The sequence below is a fragment of the Aegilops tauschii genome, chromosome 7 (assembly GCF_002575655.3).
Source record: "Aegilops tauschii subsp. strangulata cultivar AL8/78 chromosome 7, Aet v6.0, whole genome shotgun sequence".
NCBI lineage: Eukaryota > Viridiplantae > Streptophyta > Magnoliopsida > Poales > Poaceae > Aegilops > Aegilops tauschii.
In genome coordinates this window covers 403,693,157-403,713,305 of record NC_053041.3, presented here as the reverse complement: position 1 = coordinate 403,713,305, position 20,149 = coordinate 403,693,157, and the positions used below count along the sequence as shown (strand labels likewise).

General features: G+C 44.2%; 2 protein-coding genes across 2 annotated transcripts; one reads left to right on the top strand and one right to left on the bottom strand.

Moving 5' to 3' along the window:
• The first annotated feature begins 290 nt into the window (after positions 1 to 290).
• Positions 291 to 2,887, top strand: LOC109750487 (28 kDa ribonucleoprotein, chloroplastic). The gene is made up of 4 exons (XM_020309451.4): positions 291 to 894; positions 1,724 to 1,825; positions 1,956 to 2,261; positions 2,631 to 2,887. Exons 1-4 carry the CDS (start codon positions 379 to 381, stop codon positions 2,709 to 2,711), a joined length of 1,005 nt encoding a protein of 334 aa, XP_020165040.1. The 5' UTR covers positions 291 to 378; the 3' UTR covers positions 2,712 to 2,887.
• Positions 2,888 to 3,633: 746 nt separating this feature from the next.
• LOC109750477 (small ribosomal subunit protein uS15z) lies at positions 3,634 to 5,949 on the bottom strand. The gene is made up of 5 exons (XM_020309439.4): positions 5,801 to 5,949; positions 5,648 to 5,720; positions 5,426 to 5,564; positions 5,152 to 5,338; positions 3,634 to 3,926 (listed from the first exon to the last, which is right to left on the bottom strand). Exons 1-5 carry the CDS (start codon positions 5,821 to 5,823, stop codon positions 3,893 to 3,895), a joined length of 456 nt encoding a protein of 151 aa, XP_020165028.1. The 5' UTR covers positions 5,824 to 5,949; the 3' UTR covers positions 3,634 to 3,892.
• Between the last annotated feature and the right edge of the window lie 14,200 nt (positions 5,950 to 20,149).

The window sequence follows — 20,149 nt, the reverse complement described above, 5'->3', positions numbered from 1 at the left end:
GCACTGCATCTGCGAAGACTAAAAAAACCTAACCTAAATTGCTAACCGGAGCGGAGGCACCGGGATTCTCCTCCCCGTCACCAGCCACTGGTGACAAATTACATCAGATAGAAGAGATCAATCAAACTACAGATGGACCAAGAAAATCTGATTCCAACCAAAATTTGAATTCTTTGACATCGCTGCCTCTAGTTTCATCTTTATCGCCACTTTTTTCGCAGCTATTGCTCTACTGCACGGAGCAAATTGCATACGTGGCTAAACATCGGGCCGCTCATCTCGTCCATGCGAGAAAGCTCGGCACTCAGCGCCTCTTTCCTTCTCCCCCCGTGCTCGTGCTCGGCTGTTCTCCCTCCTCCCTATCCGACCGCCACCGCCATGGCCTCCGCCCCTGCCCTGTATCACACCCTGCTTCACTTTCTCAACCCGATCCATTCTCACCACCTATCCTCTCCCCCCACACGCCACCGCCACCGCTGCCTCGCCCTCTCCTCCGCCGCCGCGCGCCTCCCCAACCCCAACGCCGCCGCCCCCTCTCGTTTCGGCCCGGTGAGGACAGCCAGCGCGAGCCAACTAGCGTTCGAGACAGAGGATGGGGAGGAGACGCCTCTAGCGTTCGATACAGAGGAGGAAGAGGAGGCGCCTCGTTGGCCCGCTACGCAGGCGCAGTCTGACGACGAGGATGACGAGCAGGAGTGGGCCGGGGGCAATGGCACGGCGGCGCACGGGGAGGAGGAGCATTATGGCGGAGATCCGGCGGCCGAGGATGGGAGCGGGTGGACGCGGCGGCAGCCGCGGCCGCGCGAGCTGTTCGTGTGCAACCTGCCCCGCAGGTGCGGCGTCGACGAACTGCTCGAGCTCTTCGGGCCATACGGCACCGTCCTCTCCGTCGAGGTGCGCTCCCTTGCATTTCACGCGGTCGCGTGCCTGCTCTGCTGTCGGATTCATACTGTTATTATACGCTATACACGGTGTTTATCATCCATGAAGAAGAATTGCACGGGCCAGCTGAAACACTAGTAACGCCCCGCCTGGCTCCAAGTGGCTTGGGACATGGGAGGTACTAGGAGATAGGCATGGCTCGTGCAGCCATGGACCATGGTATTCCCCAGGCCTATGACTGACCATCCATGCTCGGGAGTTCATAGAATTAAGTGAAGTTACTAGGCAACCCCATACATAGAGTTAACTCACCTGCCTGACCATCAGCAAGGCTAGCAACTCCACAGATCTCAATGGATGCTCTGAACCACCTGTTACGCAGCAGGTTTGGTATTTTGGATAATTCAATCGTGCAGAGAAAACAGCAGTCTGTCGTTTTTTTTTCCTTTTTATGTACTTTATTTGGATGTTTACAATCTCTACTGGTGGCTCTTGCGCTTATCATTCCACAATATCTTACTGAAAACTGCTGATGAACAAATGGTGGGGTTTATATCAGATGCTTCTTGTTTTCATGTCTCTCGTGGTGCTGTATTAGTCGGTAATATTCGATCGACACACCAGTGACCTGAACTTGGTGCCATTTGGCTAGTATCTGTTGAATGATGTCCTAGTTTAGGTCTCAGTAAAATCTACATTCTAATTGCTGCCTTAGTTATATGTGTAATTGCATATGATACGTATGATGGTGTCACATCCTTGGGTAATATTTTGTTGCTTCCAATTAAGATTCTGGAGGCTCATTTTGATGTTAATATTTGAAGTTGTTAACAACCCGCAGGTTTCTCGTGATGCCGAGACCGGGATTAGTCGAGGATGTGGCTTTGTTATGATGCGTTCTCTTGCAGAAGCTAGAACAGCTATCAATGCTCTCGATGGATTTGTGAGTCATACAATTGGCTCCATTTTCTCTGTAGTTTCTTCTCAACTTGCATATTGTCTACAAATGAAAGTGTTCCGTGTAGTAATCCAATTACGAATTACTCTCTTTTACTTCCATGTTTCTCTTATAGGACCTGGATGGGCGTGAGATGTTTGTAAAACTAGCGGCTCATGTCGTTGCTAGTAGGAGAAATCCCAGCCTGTCCCATACACCACCCATGAAGGACCATATCTTTGAAAGTCGATACAAGATCTATGTTGGCAACCTTGCATGGTCTGTTCAACCTCAACACTTGAGGGAGCACTTTACTCAGTGTGGAACTGTTGTTAGTACAAGGCTGCTGACAGATCGCAAAGGAGGGAGAAGTCGTGTCTATGGATTCCTTTCGTTTTCTTCAGCCGAAGAGCTTGAGGCTGCTCTGCAGCTTAACAATACGGTATAATTCTTCAACCTCTATGTTTTGCTACTTATTCCCTCGGGTTTGATATTAGAATGGAAACCGCAAATCCTTGTTGAATTTATTTCAAGAAACTTCATATATGCATACCTTCAGAATCTGCATCTCGGGTTAGTTTGTATAAGAAAGTCCTATATAAGTAAAATGGGATTACATTTGTTCCAGAAAGTTTCGGCATAACCTGAAGCCTACCAGTAGCTCCATGATATCTAAGCACCTCCATTTCATATTTTTTCCTAATTACACTCTGTCTATATACACTTTTTTATGCCACTCCCAATGATATTGCGAGTTTGCGACTATGTTGACAACTATCATATCTTATCTCGACTCTTACTAATGCAACAGGAATTTCATGGACGGGATATCATCGTCAGAGAAGCTCATGTAAAATCGCCAGATACACTAAGCCAAACCCTTGAGAGTTAGACCTGCAAGCTACTGTGTTTATTTTTGTCTGGCTTATTTGCCAATTGAGTTCATTGTTCAGGCGCAAGCGCAACTAAGTAGCTAACATCTTCTGTATGTACGGAGTAATGTAGTGTGATGTACCATTGCAATTTTGCCGAAATACAATCATTAACATGAATGGACTGACTGGGTTGCCATATACCGGTTATCTGAAATCTTGTGTGGGATCTTGACAATTCATTCTACTCCTCTGCGATTGGATTTCCTCTGCCTCTTCTTCTTTGATGCCAGTGTCACACGATCTGTGGTCTTCCACGATTGTATCACACCTGAGGATGTTGCCAAGGGTGTGTATTTGCTTGATGTGGAGGCCTTGAGGTCAATAAAGTCTTCTTTTTCAAAGAAAAAAGAAGGATGTTGCCGTACTGCCATAGTGATCATGTGTAACATGAGGATGTTGCCAAGGGTGTTGTACAGGTTTGAGGGACACTTTAGTTTTTCATGCCAAAATTTGAGAACTTTGGCAACATTGTTTGAAATAGGTGGCCAATTGGTTTTGATCTCAAAATTTGGATAGGTTATGTTTTCTTTATCTCTTCAGTCGACTTCTGCAGCTTAACAGGAACAAGGGCGCCAAATTATAGTAATTTGTTCATGTAACATAATACGAACGCATTAGTAATGGCAACATCTCAGCAAACCTCTGCACCATTCATAAAGGGATGAAAAATCTCAAAAACCTATGAAACCTTCATACTACAGGAATCTAGCATATGAACCTTACCAAATCAAAATTCTCCTTTGATGCCATACTATTTTCTGAGGATGTGGTCAACATTTAAATTCGAAAACACTCAAGTATTTGAATGCTGAACTAGAGGCCTAGTTCAGAGTACTTCTAAACCGCTGAGTAAGAGCAAAGCAAGCAAAGTATACGATCTTCAGCCGAAGAGAAACATGTACTATTGGAAAAAACATACGGTAACTGCTAACTGTAACTGACAAAATCTGGGTACATTATAACAGTCGTTTAACAGACAGAACAGTGAAACCATAAAGATTTTACAGCATCCTCCAGGCAAACATAGAAAATTTGCAGCATCTGCTTGGCTCCAAACTCTCATAAAGCATTACATAAGAATGGTTTCCAGAACAATCAAGCTTTAATCAGCTAAGAGCACACCAGATCTGGATCTCCCTTAAGCCACCAGAGTGCTGGCGGTGGTAGACTCGCTGCAGAGGCGAAAGAATTGTGTTAGCAAAACATTTGTTGTATGAGATGACACGATTGGCAACATACATTAGGAATACTATAAGATAAGTCCAACGGAAATGCTTTACGTATGAAAAAGGCAGTCTGATATGTGTACAAATTCATCCAGGCCATACAACAAATGCAACAGAGAGTGAATATAAACTGCCGTACCATTATCATTGAACTGCCTTCGGTTCAACAACAATGTTTACATTACATAGATGCAAGTTTAGTTGGCACCTTTGCCTTGGGCTACCCATTTGTATTTTAAAAGACTAAAATGCACACTCATAAATGACTTGCTCGGCACATCAGATAACCAATGATTTTATTCGTATAAATTTAAATGCAATTTCATCATTATAGATTTGCTTCAGAATGGCATGATTCAGCCAACAGAATAGACCACCACTGAGTAGGAATTTAAAATAGATAAATGCAATTGTAGAAATGTTGCAGTTTGAAGAACACATTGTATGTGTCACCCAGACACACATACGTGGGATAATGACACATATCAGTATCATAACCAGTTGCATTTTTCAAAACTGCAAACATTTCAGTTGGGTTGATCTAATTTCTCTTTAACACAAGTATTGTGATCTTCATCAAATTCCTATTTCATATCCAAACTAAAGAAGTTACATTATCATGCTGGCAAATTGTAGTCATTTAGTAACACACAAAATGCATAGGTGTTCTCCATTTAGATCTTCAAAAATGTCTGAAGTGGCTATATCATCACTTCATAACATCAATCTTTACAAGTCAAACTATTGACTCATATACTTATAATTTTGGTGTGCACACCGAATCAGCAGTGTCCACTACAGTATGCCAGTACGGGAATGCCTTACTAACACCAATTAGCAGCACATCCGCCACAAACACAACTAAGCTTAATCACAGGCATAACTAAGTAGTTTAGAATCCCATTTCTCTAAAATTCCTGTCCCATGAGAACAGAACAGCCAACAGATCAGCATCTAAATACATTTATAAGTAGCCTCATCTGAAGTAGTACCAAACACGTACTCCTACTCAACAACCTATATGTAGCACACATTCTACAGCTCATATGTAGCAAGTGGCACACAAACAGCGAACTGTTCACTGTACTTGCGTACTAAACTGATAAGGCGTCACAATTCACCGAAGCTATAGCAGAAGAAAGATTAATGGCATTGGGATTGAGTGACTTACTACTTCCAGGTGGGCGGGAGCTTCTTGGTGCGCTTGTAGTAGCGAGCGAGGCGGTGGATCCTGCTCTCCACAAGGATGAGCCTGAACTTAGAGTCCTTGTCCTTCCTGTTCCTCTCCAGGTGCTTCCTTATCGCCACCGCCTTCTTGATCAGAAAGTAGAGATCCTCCGGGATCTCTGGCGCCAGCCCTGCGCACCAACACTCACACAATCAATCCACTATCAACACATAGAGCACTCTGAGAAAGACGAGGGGGGATCTAATCTATTTCTCACCATGGGCCTTGAGGATGCGGAGGATCTTGCTCCCGGTGACGCTCTTGACGAGGGGGATGCCGTGCTGGTCACGGAGCAGGACGCCGATCTGCGACGGCATCTGGCCCTTCTTCGCGGCCTTGGTGATTAACTCGTCCACCTGCACACGAGCCCGACGCACGCATCAGCCAGCCATATCACATCGAATCGAGGGGGCGAAGAGAAGGTGAGGCTTCTTCTTACATCGGCGACGGCGGTCTTGACCCAGCTTGGTGGAGTCCTCTTGTACGGCAGCGCTGACGACGAGATGCCCTTCCTGCGTCACAGAGTCGCGGAGACGCCATTAGACCAGAAAATTCACAGGATTGCGGTGGCAGTGCAGGGGGTGAGGATTACCCGCGGCTGTGCATGCGCCCCATGGCTGCGGCTGCTGCGGCGGCGAGGGGAGTGGCGGCGGCGGCGGTGGCGGCGGGAAGGGCGAGAGAGGCGCGAGTGGTGAGAGGATAGAAAAGAGCCTGGTTAGGGTTCTGGGGTTCCACTTATTTGAGGGCTTTCTTATATTTTGGTCCTTCAGGTAATGCCCATTTAGATCCATGATCACGCCGCGTTGCAACGTGGACTGGGCTAGTGTGGGCCTTCAAAACCAGCGTTTTAACAACTGCTGCTCACACGTGTCCTAGTCCAACAGGGAAGCTTGTGAAAACGATGATTCCTATATCTCGCGTAGGGCGGCGGATAGCAACCAAACGCATAGCTCCTCTCCCACTTATTTGCTTGGTGTCACATAGGGTGAAGTAGAACTGCTTGTATTTTTATGAAGACTCCCCATCTGGTTTTGGGCAGGTTTTCCTTTTTCTCTCTGTTTTTCCTTGTCAGTTTTATCTCGATTTTTCATTTTTGGTTTTTGGTTTTATATTTATATTATATTTTTTTAAAATATATGAACAATTTTTAAATTTGTGACAATTTTTTAAATTCTAAAGAAATCATGAATATTTTTATGTATTCGCAAACAATCTTCGAAATCTGGAAACAATTCTGAATTTATTTGATTCAGAACATTAAAGAAAAATCATGAACACTTATTGAAATACATGAACATGTTTTCAAAATCATGAACAATTATTTAAATCCAGGAACATTACACAAGGTTGTGAGCATTTTTTAATTCGGAATTTTTTTAATTCATGAATAGCTTTTGAAATTTGGGAATTTTGAAAATTTCCAAACATTTTTTCAAATCATAAAGATTTTTTGAAATATGGGATATTTTTAAAATCTACAAAGATTTTTTTCAAATTCATATTTTTTGAAATGTTGTGAAAAAAAATATGAGTTTTGGAAAAAGTTGAAATCCTGATTTTTTTTAAGAAGCAAAGAAAACAGAGAAGAAAACACAAAAAATAGGGGAGCCTCGCCCCTCATATGGGCCGACCCAAAACTAGTGCGAAGGAAAGGCGCTCCGTGTTTCCTCTCTATTCCCCACATAAGTCGGGGAAAAGGAGGTCAAGGTGAAAAGGCCACCATTCTGCGTTTTTGAGATGAAATAACATTTTGTTCTAAAAGAAGAGAAGAAATGACATTCACTAAGAAAAAATGGTAGAAAAAGACAGGGTCTTGGGATAAAGACAAACACGAAATTAGGGCTCCTCCTCTAGTCGGCAAAATATTATGCTTGAAGTAAGTGCAATGATAAAAGGCATGTGCGACGAGTGGAAATGGCAAGCACATTAACATTTTTAACATTTGGGACCTAGGAGTGCGCATGCACCCCGTCCAGGATTTCGCTTGGGAACTTTCTTGAAGAAAGCACCATGAAATTACAAGACTCGATAGGTTCGAAAACCTTTTGGGCTATCAATGCAAAGTGTCTCTTGAGCGTCTGACGTCCAGTTATGGCATTGAATCTCACCAAGCCAAGCACCTTTCTTGGTGAAGTCGTCTTACTAACGGATGGTCAACACGGCCGGAGCCGCAATGGTACGGGGGCGACGTGGGACCATTTAGTTTGGGGGTGGGTACTGGTACAGGTACTCAATGCACCAATCCAAATGAAGCTTTTTTCAACTCTCTGCACGGACTAGAACAGTGCATGAGGATTTACATGCTTGGGACCGAGTAACTTTGAAGGGACGAAAAAGGAGAATAAATAAGTTTAAAAATAGTTAGAGAGGTTGAAGCGTGTTCCTATCAGTGGGGAATTAGAGAGGTTGAAGCATGTTCCTATCAATGGGGAATCACGTTCGAGGGAGAAGGAAATTTTAGTACTCATGGAAAATCTTTTGGATCAACAAGAAATTTTCTGGTTATAGAGAGGCCGAGCAAACTGGTTGTTAGATGGGGATCGCAATACATCGCTTTTTCATAATGCTGCAACTACCAGGAAAAAAAGGAACAACATTAAGAAACTTCTGGATGATGATCTGAAGGAACATATTATGAGTTACTTCTCCAGTGCTTTTACCTCGGATGTTCTAAACCTAAACCAGCAAGTCTTGTCCCTTGTCCAGAGTAGAGCGATTGTAGACATGAATAATGTTTTGCTTGGCCCTTATACTTTTCATGATGTTCGTAAGGCTCTTTTTTATATTGGAGAATTAAAGGCTCCAGGGACATATGGACTTCATGCTATTTTTTATAAAATATTTTGGCCCATGCTACGGGATGATTTGGTTGATGAGGTCTTGCAAGCGGTGAATACCTGCACAATTCCATCCGGATGGAATGACACTACGATTGTGTTGATCCCTAGGATCAATTCACCAGAGAGAAGGTAACCTAGTTTAGACCTATCAGTCTTTGCAATGTGGTTTATAAAGTTGTCTCCAAAATATTGGTAGCGCGATTGAAAGTTTTGTTGCCTCATATTATTAGTCCCACCCAAAGTGCTTTTGTGCCCGGGAGAATGATTATGGACAATGTTTTAGTGGCCTACGAGAGCTTTTATACTATTAGAAATAAGAGGGAAGGAAAAGAGGGTTTATGCGCGATCAAGCTTGATATGCACAGAGCTTATGACCGAGTTGAATGGCATTTCTTGAAGGGAATTGTGTTAAAACTTGGTTTTCAGGAAGGATGGATAGATCTTATGATGAAATGCGTCTTCACTATTGATTATAGGGTTTGAATTAATGATGAAGAAACTGAAAGTTTCAAGCCTATGAGAGGTTTAAGACAAGGCGATCCATTATCTGCGAAGTATCATTACTTCTGGAGCTCTCAACAGGGAGCCTCTATTTTGATTAGTAGGCCACATTATATTAATGCACACACCAAATTACAGCACACATGGCATCTCTCGGAAGAATTGCACACAGATAGCACATAGGGGTTTACAGGGAGGCACTATTGGATTAGAGTCCCCTAAGCATCACAAAGATACTCACTTATTTTTATGTTTTCATGCATGTAGGTATTGAACATGATCATAATGAATATGATAATTGGTGCACGGGAGGAATATTGCGGAACAATCTACTAGCTAGCAAACTTGGCATGATGGAGGATGGCCTATCTTATTCACCCATCAAGGTGCTTGCTCTAACTTGGCAAGGTTATATTAGTCGCACGTATCTTGCATATGATGTCTTTCATTACTTCTACTTTGTTACACCACCATCTGATTAGTTGACACATCATATATGAGAATATGACATGCCTATCCATTTTATGTACCTATTCCATGTGTCATCATACCATGTTTTTCCAGTCAAGTGTTGTTCTTTCGTAATAGATGTCCAAAAGGAAGAGGGTGAGTGCAGATCCTGAAGGAGTACAAACAAAGTATTTGGAAAAGGCAGTGATACCTGATAAATCAGATAGATCACCAGCCCCAGAAAACATGGCCCCAACTGTAGCACACTTTACCCCTACTCCACTGGCCAAAGCCCTATTAGAACTGCAGAGAGCCTAGCATCAGGTACTGTCTATGATATCAAATCAAAATTTGAACTCCTACATTTTTGCATGTGCCTTACCATCTCTCTTGTATGAAAACTACTTGCAGATGAATATCCATTCTCAAGGGATCATAGGATCTCACAACAATACTGGGCACTGCATTGCTCTTGTCAGTACCTCTTGTTATTTATCACCAGACTTACTGTAACACCCACGGTGCGGCTATATCTCTCACGTGTCGAGGCACGACTTAGAGGCATAACCGCATTGTAGGTTTTTGTCGCAAGAAGGGTCATCTTCACACAATCCCATGTAATGAACAAGAATGGGATAAAGAGGGTTGGCTTACAATCGCCACTTCACACAATACTTAAATAAATCATACATCATTCAAAATACACACATAGACCGACTACGGTCAAATCCAAATGAAAAGAAGATAACCCCAAATTCTAGATCCCCGATCGTCCCAACTGGGCTCCACTATTGATCATTAGGAAACGAAACATAGTAACGACCAAGGTCCTCGTCAAACTCCCCACTTGAGTTCGGTTGCGTCACCTGCACTGGTATCAACGGCACCTGCAACTGTTTTGGTAGAATCTGTGAGTCACGAGGACTCAACAATCTCACACCCGCGAGATCAAGACTATTTAAGCTTATGGGCAGGAAAGGGGTAATGAGGTGGAGCTGCAGCAAACACTAAGCAAATATGGTGGCTAACATACGCAAATAAGAGCGAGAAGAGAAGCAACGCAACGGTCGAGAAGCTAGAAGTGATCAAGAAGTGATCCTGAAGCTACTTACGTTCATACATAACCCGAACTGTGTTCACTTCCCGGACTCCGCCGAAAAGAGACCATTACGGCTACACACGCGGTTGATGTATTTTAATTAAGTCAAGTGTCAAGTTCTCTACAACCGGACATTAACAAATTCCCATCTGCCACATAACCGCGGGCACGGCTCTCGAAAGTTTATACCCTGCAGGGGTGTCCCAACTTAGCCCATCACAAGCTCTCACGGTCAACGAAGGATATTCCTTCTCCCGGGAAGACCCGATCAGTCTCGGAATCCCGGTTACAAGACTTTTCGACAATGGTAAAACAAGACCAGCAAAGCCGCCCGATGTGCCGACAATCCCGATAGGAGCTGCACATATCTCGTTCTCAGGGCAACACCGGATGAGACATCCTACGAGTAAAACCAGCCCTCAAGTTTCCCCGAGGTGGCCCCACAGTCTGCTCGTTTCGGACCAACACTTAGAGAAGCATTGGCCTGGGGGGTTAAAATAAAGATGACCCTTGGGTTGGCCGACCCAAGGGAAGGGTAATAGGCTGTTAGGCAAATGTAAAACCAAGGTTGGGCCTTGCTGGAGGAGTTTTATTCAAAGCGAACTGTCAAGGGGTTCCCATAACACCCAACCGCGTAAGGAACGCAAAATCAAGGAACATAACACCGGTATGACGGAAACTAGGGCGGCAAGAGTGGAACAAAACACCAGGCATAAGGCCGAGCCTTCCACCCTTTACCAAGTATATAGATGCATTAATTAAAATAAGAGATATTGTGATATCCCAACATATCCATGTTCCAACATGGAACAAACTTCATCTTCACCTGCAACTAGCAACGCTATAAGAGGGGCTGAGCAAAAGCGGTAACATAGCCAAACAACGGTTTGCTAGGAAAGGTGGGTTAGAGGCTTGACATGGCAATATGGGAGGCATGATATAGCAAGTGGTAGGTAGCGCGGCATAGAAATAGAGCGAACAACTAGTAAGCAAAGATAGAAGTGATTTCAAGGGTATGGTCATCTTGCCTGAGATCCCGCAAGGGAGAAGAACGAGTCCATGAAGAAGACAAACGGACGAAGTCGAACGAATCCTCACAAACGCGACGGTATCGGAACTAACCCGAAGAAGCAAACAACATGGTAAACAACCATCACATAAACATGGCATGATGCACAATCAAGTATGGTGCATGTCCGGTTTAAAGAGGCATGGCATGGCAAAGTGCAACAAACAACACTACAAGTTAAGTGGAGCTTATATGTAACGAGTTGCATATTGACGAAACACCACATGACTTATTTAGTTCTCTCCCGTTTATGTACTCAACAATATTAAATGTTGATTAACATGACAAGAGGTGAAGCATAAGTAAACTAACTATGTAGGCAAGTTTAAATGAGGCCGGAACAACAAATAACAATTCCGGAAAATCCTCATATGCATATTTTGGAATTGGTACTGTTCTGCCTAACACCATATTTTATTGTTGTTAAACAGGAAAATAAAGTGTAACATGTTAATCTATGCATTTTCCTACCCCATTTACATATAAAGTTTATTTAAAAAGGAGCTACTGTTATTTAGTTATGAAATAAATCATTTTAACATGGCATTTAAGCAAATTAATGCAAACAGTAATTTAAACATTTTAAACATGGACAAAAGTTGCATAATATGAAACTAGATGAAATTCTAAGCATTTTTCATATATGAAGTATTTTAATCCGATGCACGGTTAATGAGTTATTATATGCATGAAGACTAGGGACTTTTTTGTAAAATAGCAAACTCCTGGATAAATAGCAATGCGTCCAGGTAAAAAAACATCTACGGGCCGGATCTGAGATCTGGCCCAGGGCGCGCGGGGGGGGGGGGGGGGGGGGGAGCTGCTCACATCGGGCCAGAGGCCGGATCTGGAGTTGGACCGGTGAGGAGCTGGAGCAGGCTGGGCCTTGGGGCGCTGGAGGGGAGGCAGCCCAGGCGCGCGCTTGAGCGAGGCGCGGTCAACGGGGCGAGCAGCTGCGCTCTGCTCGTTGCAGAGGAAGAAGAGCTCGATCCCGAGAAGAGGACGACGGACGGCGGGAACGGCTGCCGGCGACGTGGGACTTGGGTGCGACGCTGGAGAGGAGGCAGGCTGCGAACGCGGTAGGAGGTGGGGCCCACAGGCTGACATGGCGCCGACGCGGTCAATGCATGCGGACGATGTAGAAGCAGCGCCGGCGACAGAAACTTGGCGCGAGGCGAGGGACTTGGCGAGCGCCTCGGAGCAGAGGAGGTGCAGGCAGGCAGTGGCGCAGCTGCACAGGGCTCCGGCGACGTGGAGGCTTGGCGCGAGACTTGGTGAGGCGGAGGGCGGCGGCTTGATTTGAAGATGGACTTGGCGCGGGCGAGCAGGACAGCAACAGTACTCGCCATGGACGAAGAAGACGGGCGATGGCGCGGCTGGAAGCAGTTCCCAAGGCAGGTGACGTGGATCTGGCCTGAGACGGGTCGCCAGCGACGGGGTCGTGCGGGCGCGCGCTGTGCAAGGAGGAGCTCGGGCGACAGGGACGGCTACGGCTGATGGTTCTCTGACGAAAAAAGAAAACGAGACAGAGATGTGAGAGGGAGAAGAGAGAAGCAGGAAAGGAAGGGGCGGCGCAGGGCTTATCTGTTGGTGGTGGTTGCCGGCGGCGAGGTTCGCCGGGGCAGCGGGGTCGCGAGGTTGGAGGAGCTCGGACCTCAGGAGCGCTCCACGAGGCTGGATCGAGAGCGGCTGTTCTGGGAGGCTGGATCGGGGCTTCTGGATCAGACGAACTGGAGCACGGGAGCCATTGGATGTCGATCTGACGGCTCCAGATGGGTGGATGGTTGGTGGATCTGTTGAGGTGGCTGGCTGTGCGTGGGTTGGTGAGGAGGGGATCTGGGAGGATCCCAAGGGAGAGAGTGGCGGCGGCGCACTCGGGATTGGAGGGAGTTTGTCTGCCTAGGATCTAGAGTTTATCTGGTTATATAGTAAGTGGGTTAGGTAAGGGGCTATCGGATCCCTCCGATCGTAATCGGATGGCTGAGAAAATATAGGTTAGGAAGTCCAATTAAGAGAACGGAGATGTTTTATAGATGTTTGGGGATGATCCGGACCCAATGGTCATGACTGAGCGGTTTGGGTTCGGGACAGCTTCGGACGCGCACACAAGGGGGTTTGTGCACTGCACAGAGAGACTCCGGTTTAGGCAGGAGGGCAAACGAATAACAAGGTTGGTCTCAGAACGGTCAATGAAAGCAAGGGGGGACACGGCAACTATGAGCGGATGCAAGTTTTAAGAAAACATGCTGATGCAATGCACATGATGCCATGATGAGATGCAATAAACAAATAAAAAACACAACTGACTCGCAAAACAAGGAAGGCATCTGGAGCGTCGGTCTTGGGGCGTTACACTTACACTCATTTTTGTTTGATCATGTAGTATCAATGTAAATGTTCGCTTCCTTATTCACCGTTTGCTCGAAATTATAAGATCTATATTTTAATCTTACATAAATGTAGAATAAACCCAACGGTTATGAAGTTCTGGATTGCTCTTGTAAGTACATGTTGTCATGCACTCCGTCCATATCGAATTAATTGTTGCTCAATTGGATGTACTTAGAACTAAAATAGTGTTAGATACATCCATTTGAGCGACAAGTAATTCCGGACGAAGGTAATATTACTGTACTACATTGAGAGATAGTTCATCTTATCTGCCCTATCCTCCATTTTCTCCAAATTATCAGATCTACATTTACTCTTACTAAAATGTTGAATAAAATCAGTGCCACTGCACAAGTTGAGGTCTGCATTCCTCTTGCACCTTTTGCCTTGTAACGTTGTATTTAATTGATAGCTATTTGATTGCGTATCATCACTCTGCATATGAGCTTCATTATCCTTTATTTCTTCCAATATTATTAGATCTATATTTACTCTTTACAAAATGTAGAATAAAAGCAACACTTGTGAAGGAGTTTCTTTGGGGAATTACTTGAATTATCCTTCCATCGACATGGAGAAGGGCTTTGTCGAGCCTGTGTTAACATTTAATGTAAGTCCATCATTCTCAAGACTTCAAACTTTGTTCTAGTATAGATTTGAAAAATAGACATCATTTCCTCCACTACTGTTTACTTTGGTGTTTGCATCAGATTGGATGTTTGCAACAACTGCCAGTTTCAAACTGTAGCTGTAAAAACATGTTCCTTATTCATACCATCCACATCAATCAGTACAGATCCATTGATTTTCTTTAGCCCTGCATGTATGCATGTGTTCTATATCTCTAACACGGTGGTGTGGTGTAGCTTTCCACGCCCGCATCATCTCATTTCCTGCTTTGTCTTAACTGATTTTGCTGATGATACGGACAATGCCATATTATGTTAATGCTATTTTAAATTATATCTCTGAATTTGCCAATATAAAAATGGGCTGGAATTGTCAGCACACTGGCCATCGTTGCTTATATATTTGAGGAACCTGTTATCTATCTCCTTCTTTCTCTTTCAGAGTCATATCTCTGATGCCAGGCAGAACTTTAGTGAAGATAGTGAGCCAAACCATCTCGAAGAGAGCAAGATGTCCCCAAGGTCATGTCTTGATGAAGACAGTGAGTTCAAGCTACTCACCGGCAGCCGTGATACAACCTCGGTGAAGTTGTCGCCTGTCTCAACTTAAAGCGGAAAGACTTGCTTCAACTGAGGTCCGACTTGTAGTCCATTCTCTAACGAAGATCACAGAGGACAGTCATGCGTGCTTTCTTGATACACGGCTAGAGCTGGAGGATATGTGGTTTAGACAACTGAGGTCTCATCAGCTTGTTCTGTTGCTTGCGGTGCACCTCCGGGGCAGGGCTAACGTTTCTTGAACTGTGTTGAAGTGCTCTTGGTTTTGTATATTCTTTTGTTGGCGCGTTTGTATGCACTGGTGGCGACCTTTGCTGCCTAGTGTATGTATCGATGTAAGTCTTATTGAGTACCTTTGTACTCATGGTCACTTAATTTATGTTTTGTAGAGGAGACTTCAGTCTACTGGTAGTTCCATATGGAGTTCGACGTTGATTGAGTAGCTTGAGAATCCCAGATAGAGGTCTGGTTCCTATGGAGGGTCTTGTATATAGTCAGGCTTCTCAACCTTTTTCTTTTGTAGTTGTCTGTACTCAGACATCTTTATGCTTCTGTTGCTTGTATGCTTTTGTATGTCCGGTCATGAGACCCATGTTTGTAATATCATGCTATGTATGGCTCCTCAGAGCCTATTAAATAAATACTTTGAGTCGTAGAGTTATGTTGTGATGCCATGTTGTATCTACACATATCGTGCATATTGTGTGTATGTTTTGAAATGCATTGGTATGTGTGGGATTCGACACCTAGTTATTTGCGTTTGGTAGCCTTCCCTATAGGGAAATACCTCCCAGTGCTTCCACTGAGCCTTAGTAGTTCGCTACTGCTTCGGAACACATGGATTGACTGGCATGTATCCTTCTTTGCTCCTGGGTATGTCCCTATGGGGAAATGTCACACGGTGTTTACTAAAGTCCTTGTGGTTTTGCTACGACTTGGTTACACTCGTTGCTGACTAACATGTGCATTGTTGGGTTACCTATGGTTGTCCCTGTAAGTTTGTGCCTCCTTGGTTTATCACAAGTCATGTCGACCCGGGTTCTCTATCATGTGGATGTTAGCAACATAATCATATACGTGAGCCAAAAGACACAAACGGTCCCGACCAAGGTAAAGGTGGCAGCCATGGGTTACTATCGTGGATTTGTCACGGCAGATGTCCTAGTGTGAGGACTTAGTCGTGAGGCCAACGTTTTCTATGTAGTAGCTTGAGAGGGGTTGAGTGGGATGAGAGACGCGAGGATTTTTACCCAGGTTTGGCCCCTCACGGTGGAGGTAAAAGCCTACATCCTGCTTCATTGATATTGATGATGATGATCACGATTACAAGGGTGCTCTATCTCGGGAGCTATATACTTGTCTGTCTAACCCTAACTTGTCCAACTCGTGAAAACTTGTCCCTCTTGGGGTGCCATGTCCCTCCTTATATAAGTTGGAGGGATGGGTTACATGTGGAGTCCTAGTAGGACTAGGACTACTCTATTACAAGTAGAATCCTAGTATTGCTTCCTTTGTAAGGGAATACTCCCTATCCTCTCCTCTTAAGCCGGCCCACAATAACATGAGTTGGCCTTCCCATGAGCCGCCTTATGGGCCATTGGGTCTTGTCGCCCGTCTGACCCGCCCGCCGGGTTACCAATGAGTCACAAAGCTCGGGCGGGTTACCCGTGAGTCGCCAAGCTCCGGGCGGGTCACCAGTGAGTCACCAAGCTCCGGCCGGGTCATACATCCAGCCGGGTTATACCGCGGGGTATATCCCCGACATTAGCCCCCAGTTTAATTTGGATTTATCCATGTTAAACTCATCCCGCAAACACAAACACAAGAACATATTTGACAGGTTGTGCTCCGGGTTAAAAGTTTTTTCTGAACCGGCACCTGATCATCCTTAAGTCCTTGTCATTTCCTTCTTCTGGAAAGTCCGGGTCAATAGTCCAGCTTCATAATCAATTTGCTGATGTTGGTTTCTCACAGAAAAATATTGTGAAGAATAATTCATTTGATTCAGCTCCGAATGCTTAACAAAAATATTGGTCTTGAAATACTCATCTGATTTTCAGCCGGCTTGAAGATGTAGAACTTGCCGGTTTATCATTGCCAAAATTGCCGGTTTGTAAATATTGATGGCACCGGGTCATAATTGTTGCTAACGTCAAGCTTGAAAATGTACCTCCCTTATATGCATATCACTTGTAGCCTCCAAGTCTTTAGAAGGGAGCGTAGTAACAACTTAAGACTTGCTTCAATATAAATGTCACAACCTTGAAGAAATCCGGGTTGTTCATCTCAGTCACTAGTCATAAACTGAATATTCCACATATGCAGCCCCCAAGTGCCAGGTTGTCATGCTTGCAGCAACCTCGGACTTGTAATTGCCTTATGCTCATAAAAACTTCAACCAGTGTAGCCCCCAAGGGCCGGGTCATTATGCAATAATGAGCAGGGACTTTGTAGATATGATCATGTAGATTTGAGCAGTAACTAATAACACCAAATGATGTAGTTCCCAAGTTCGGGTTACCTTTGACAGGAGCAATTAGTAGCCCCCAAGGGCCGGCTCATCACAATGTGACGGGTCGGGTCTTCAATAAGGGAAGTTAAAAATGACCTTGCATTAGCCCCCAAGTGTCATGGTGCATGCTTGCAGCGACGTGGGACTTCCATATTTGATATAATCATGATTTGAATAATGTAGCCCCCAAGTGCCGGGTCGTGTGCCTGCAGTGACTCGGGACTATTCCTTCCATTGTAGAATAAATCATATCTATTGATAAAGAAATAATAACCATTGCACTGAAGAGACTTTGAAAACGTCAATCATAATACTGGTTATTGATAACCATAATAAAAATCCAGCCATGTTGGTTATTCAATATTTGAATAATATAATCCGGTATGAAAACCTCAATCATTCAATATTACAATGAAAATCCAGCCAAGTTTGGCTATTAAAGATTTGAATACCTTATCTGTTGACAAGTAAATCCGGAGTTTAAATACCCGGTGGCTCTTGGCGATGGCGACTTAATACGCATCCATTGTAATCCAGGATTTTTGTAACCCGGCGGCTTATAGCCTTTGTAAAAATCAATAACTGATAACCCATCCATGGCGGCTCATAGTCATGTCCAGTTTTTGAAAAGATCACTTTGGCGTCTTGTAGCCTCAGTAAACTCAATATTTAGCAATATAGCCCGGAGCAGACTAACCCGGCAATATCTTCAGATGGCCAGATGATGGGTTTAAACGCAATGGTTCATATGAGCAATAGCAGTATTCTTATTTATGTGTAAAGCTTCGCATATCCTACACAAAGTTTAAACAACATATGCCCTGGCGACTTAACGTCAAAAACCAGGGTGGGCAACAACCTAAACATAATATAGTCTTATGCAATTATGGAAAAGACTAAAATTAAGGCCATCTAAGCCAAAAATGTACCAGCGATTTAAAGTCAAAAGCCAGGGCGGGTTATCAAACCTCGCATATTCATATAACCAGGAAAACATACCTGTAGGATTGATCTATACTGCTGGCTTATATTACCATACCCAGCGAGGGTAATAATCTAATGATTTATAAGCGCATGATTCCAATGGCGCAATCCAAAATATACTGGCGACTTAGCATCCAAAGCCAGGGCGGGTTATCAAACCTTGCATATTCATCCAACAATTTAAAAATATACCTGGAAAATTGGCTCAAATTGCCGGCTTACATCGCCACATCCAGTGAGGGTGACAACCCAAGTATTCATAAGCGCATAATCCCAATTGCGCAATCCAAAGTATACTGGCGACTTAAAGTCCATAGCCAGGCCCGGTTATCAACACTCCGGATATACTCAAATATGAGTTATAAGAATCAAGGCTATATGGCCTGAATCAATTTTTAAACCATATATCAATATGGTATATAAAGATATGAACCCAAACAAAGTTCAAAAACCAATAACAAAAATCAAGGCTTTCATAGGTGGCCAAGCCTCAATATCAAGTGCTTTTCATGGGCTGCACGGCCACTAAGTAATCCTTCATTCAAACCTGTAAGCCGGGCCTCACATGACCAACCGCCGTTTTAACTTTGACAAGTTCAGGGTTTTAATAAGATTGTCTGTCAAGAGTTCGGCGGGTCATTCCAGGATTACCTGGGTGGAGTGGCAGACGTACAAGGCACGATCAACTGAAATTTTGGTGTATACACCTGGCGTCCAAGCCGGTCAAAAGGGTGAATATAACTATGTTCATTGAACAGGAAGCCCCCAAGTGACCTTTAACAAGCCATCAAGGCAAGTTACCTATGTTTGAACTGAACATTATAGCAAGTCCGCTTTGGTAACAATTCAACTTGGGCAGAAACCCCCAAGTTATTTGCAATCAAGGCGTACAAGCCGGATCAGTAGGGTAGTCATAGCTATGCTCAATGAGCAGGAAGCTCCCAAGTAATTTTTAACAAGGCGTGCAAACCGGATCAAGAGGGTAATCACAGCTATGCTCAGTGAGCAGGAAGCCCCCAAGTGATCATAATAAGATAAGCCCATAAGGCAGGATACCTATGTTTGAACCGTGCATCATGGCAGCAAGTTCTCTTTGTCAACCTTTAATTTTTCTTGAGAACTCGAACTTGCGAGAGATGGACTCTTTTTAACCAGAATTTTAAACCGTATATTGAGAGCTTCAAAGCTTTGTGAGAGACAAATTTCCCTTGAGCCGGATTTTAAACCGGTATCCTTCATTTTAAGCCGGAAATTTTCTGACGACCTTTAAATTTTCATCAATATGGCAGCAGCCTCCGGGACCGGGTTATTTTCCCTCCAATGACCCGGGGTCGTGAATTGACTGAGTCATGTCATTATAGCCCCCAAGTCTTAAGACGACTCGAGGAGTTGGCTTGAGATTCTTCATACTTGACCGTGATGTAAACCGGTCAGTTGAGCAGCGGAACGCTGGAATTTATGTAAACCACAAGCTTGAAACGAGTTGATGATCCTCGCAATGCTTGTTATATACTCCCAGTATGAGTCATTCAACAAACTCAGTGACATGACGACCACTTTTGCAGTAGACAATTTGTCCTGCATTAAAGAATTTGCAAACCAGAGTAATATAAAAATATACTGGATGTATTTCACCTGATATGTTAGGCCGAAAAAATTATCCACTGTGGAGTTTAATAATCACTTCAGTGAAGCTGAGATCAATCTCGGGTGAATCAGCCACAACGTTTTAAACCGGTGCGGACAGGTGAGTCAATCGCAGGCGTGATAAGCCGCGTGGACGGGCGAGTCAGTCACGCCGCGTTGATGTAAATCGAGCTGCACAGTCGGCGGCTTGCGCACACCTGTTCAACAACAAGCGGATGCGGACGTCGGTGCATGATGATGCTAGCGCATACTCCATAGGCA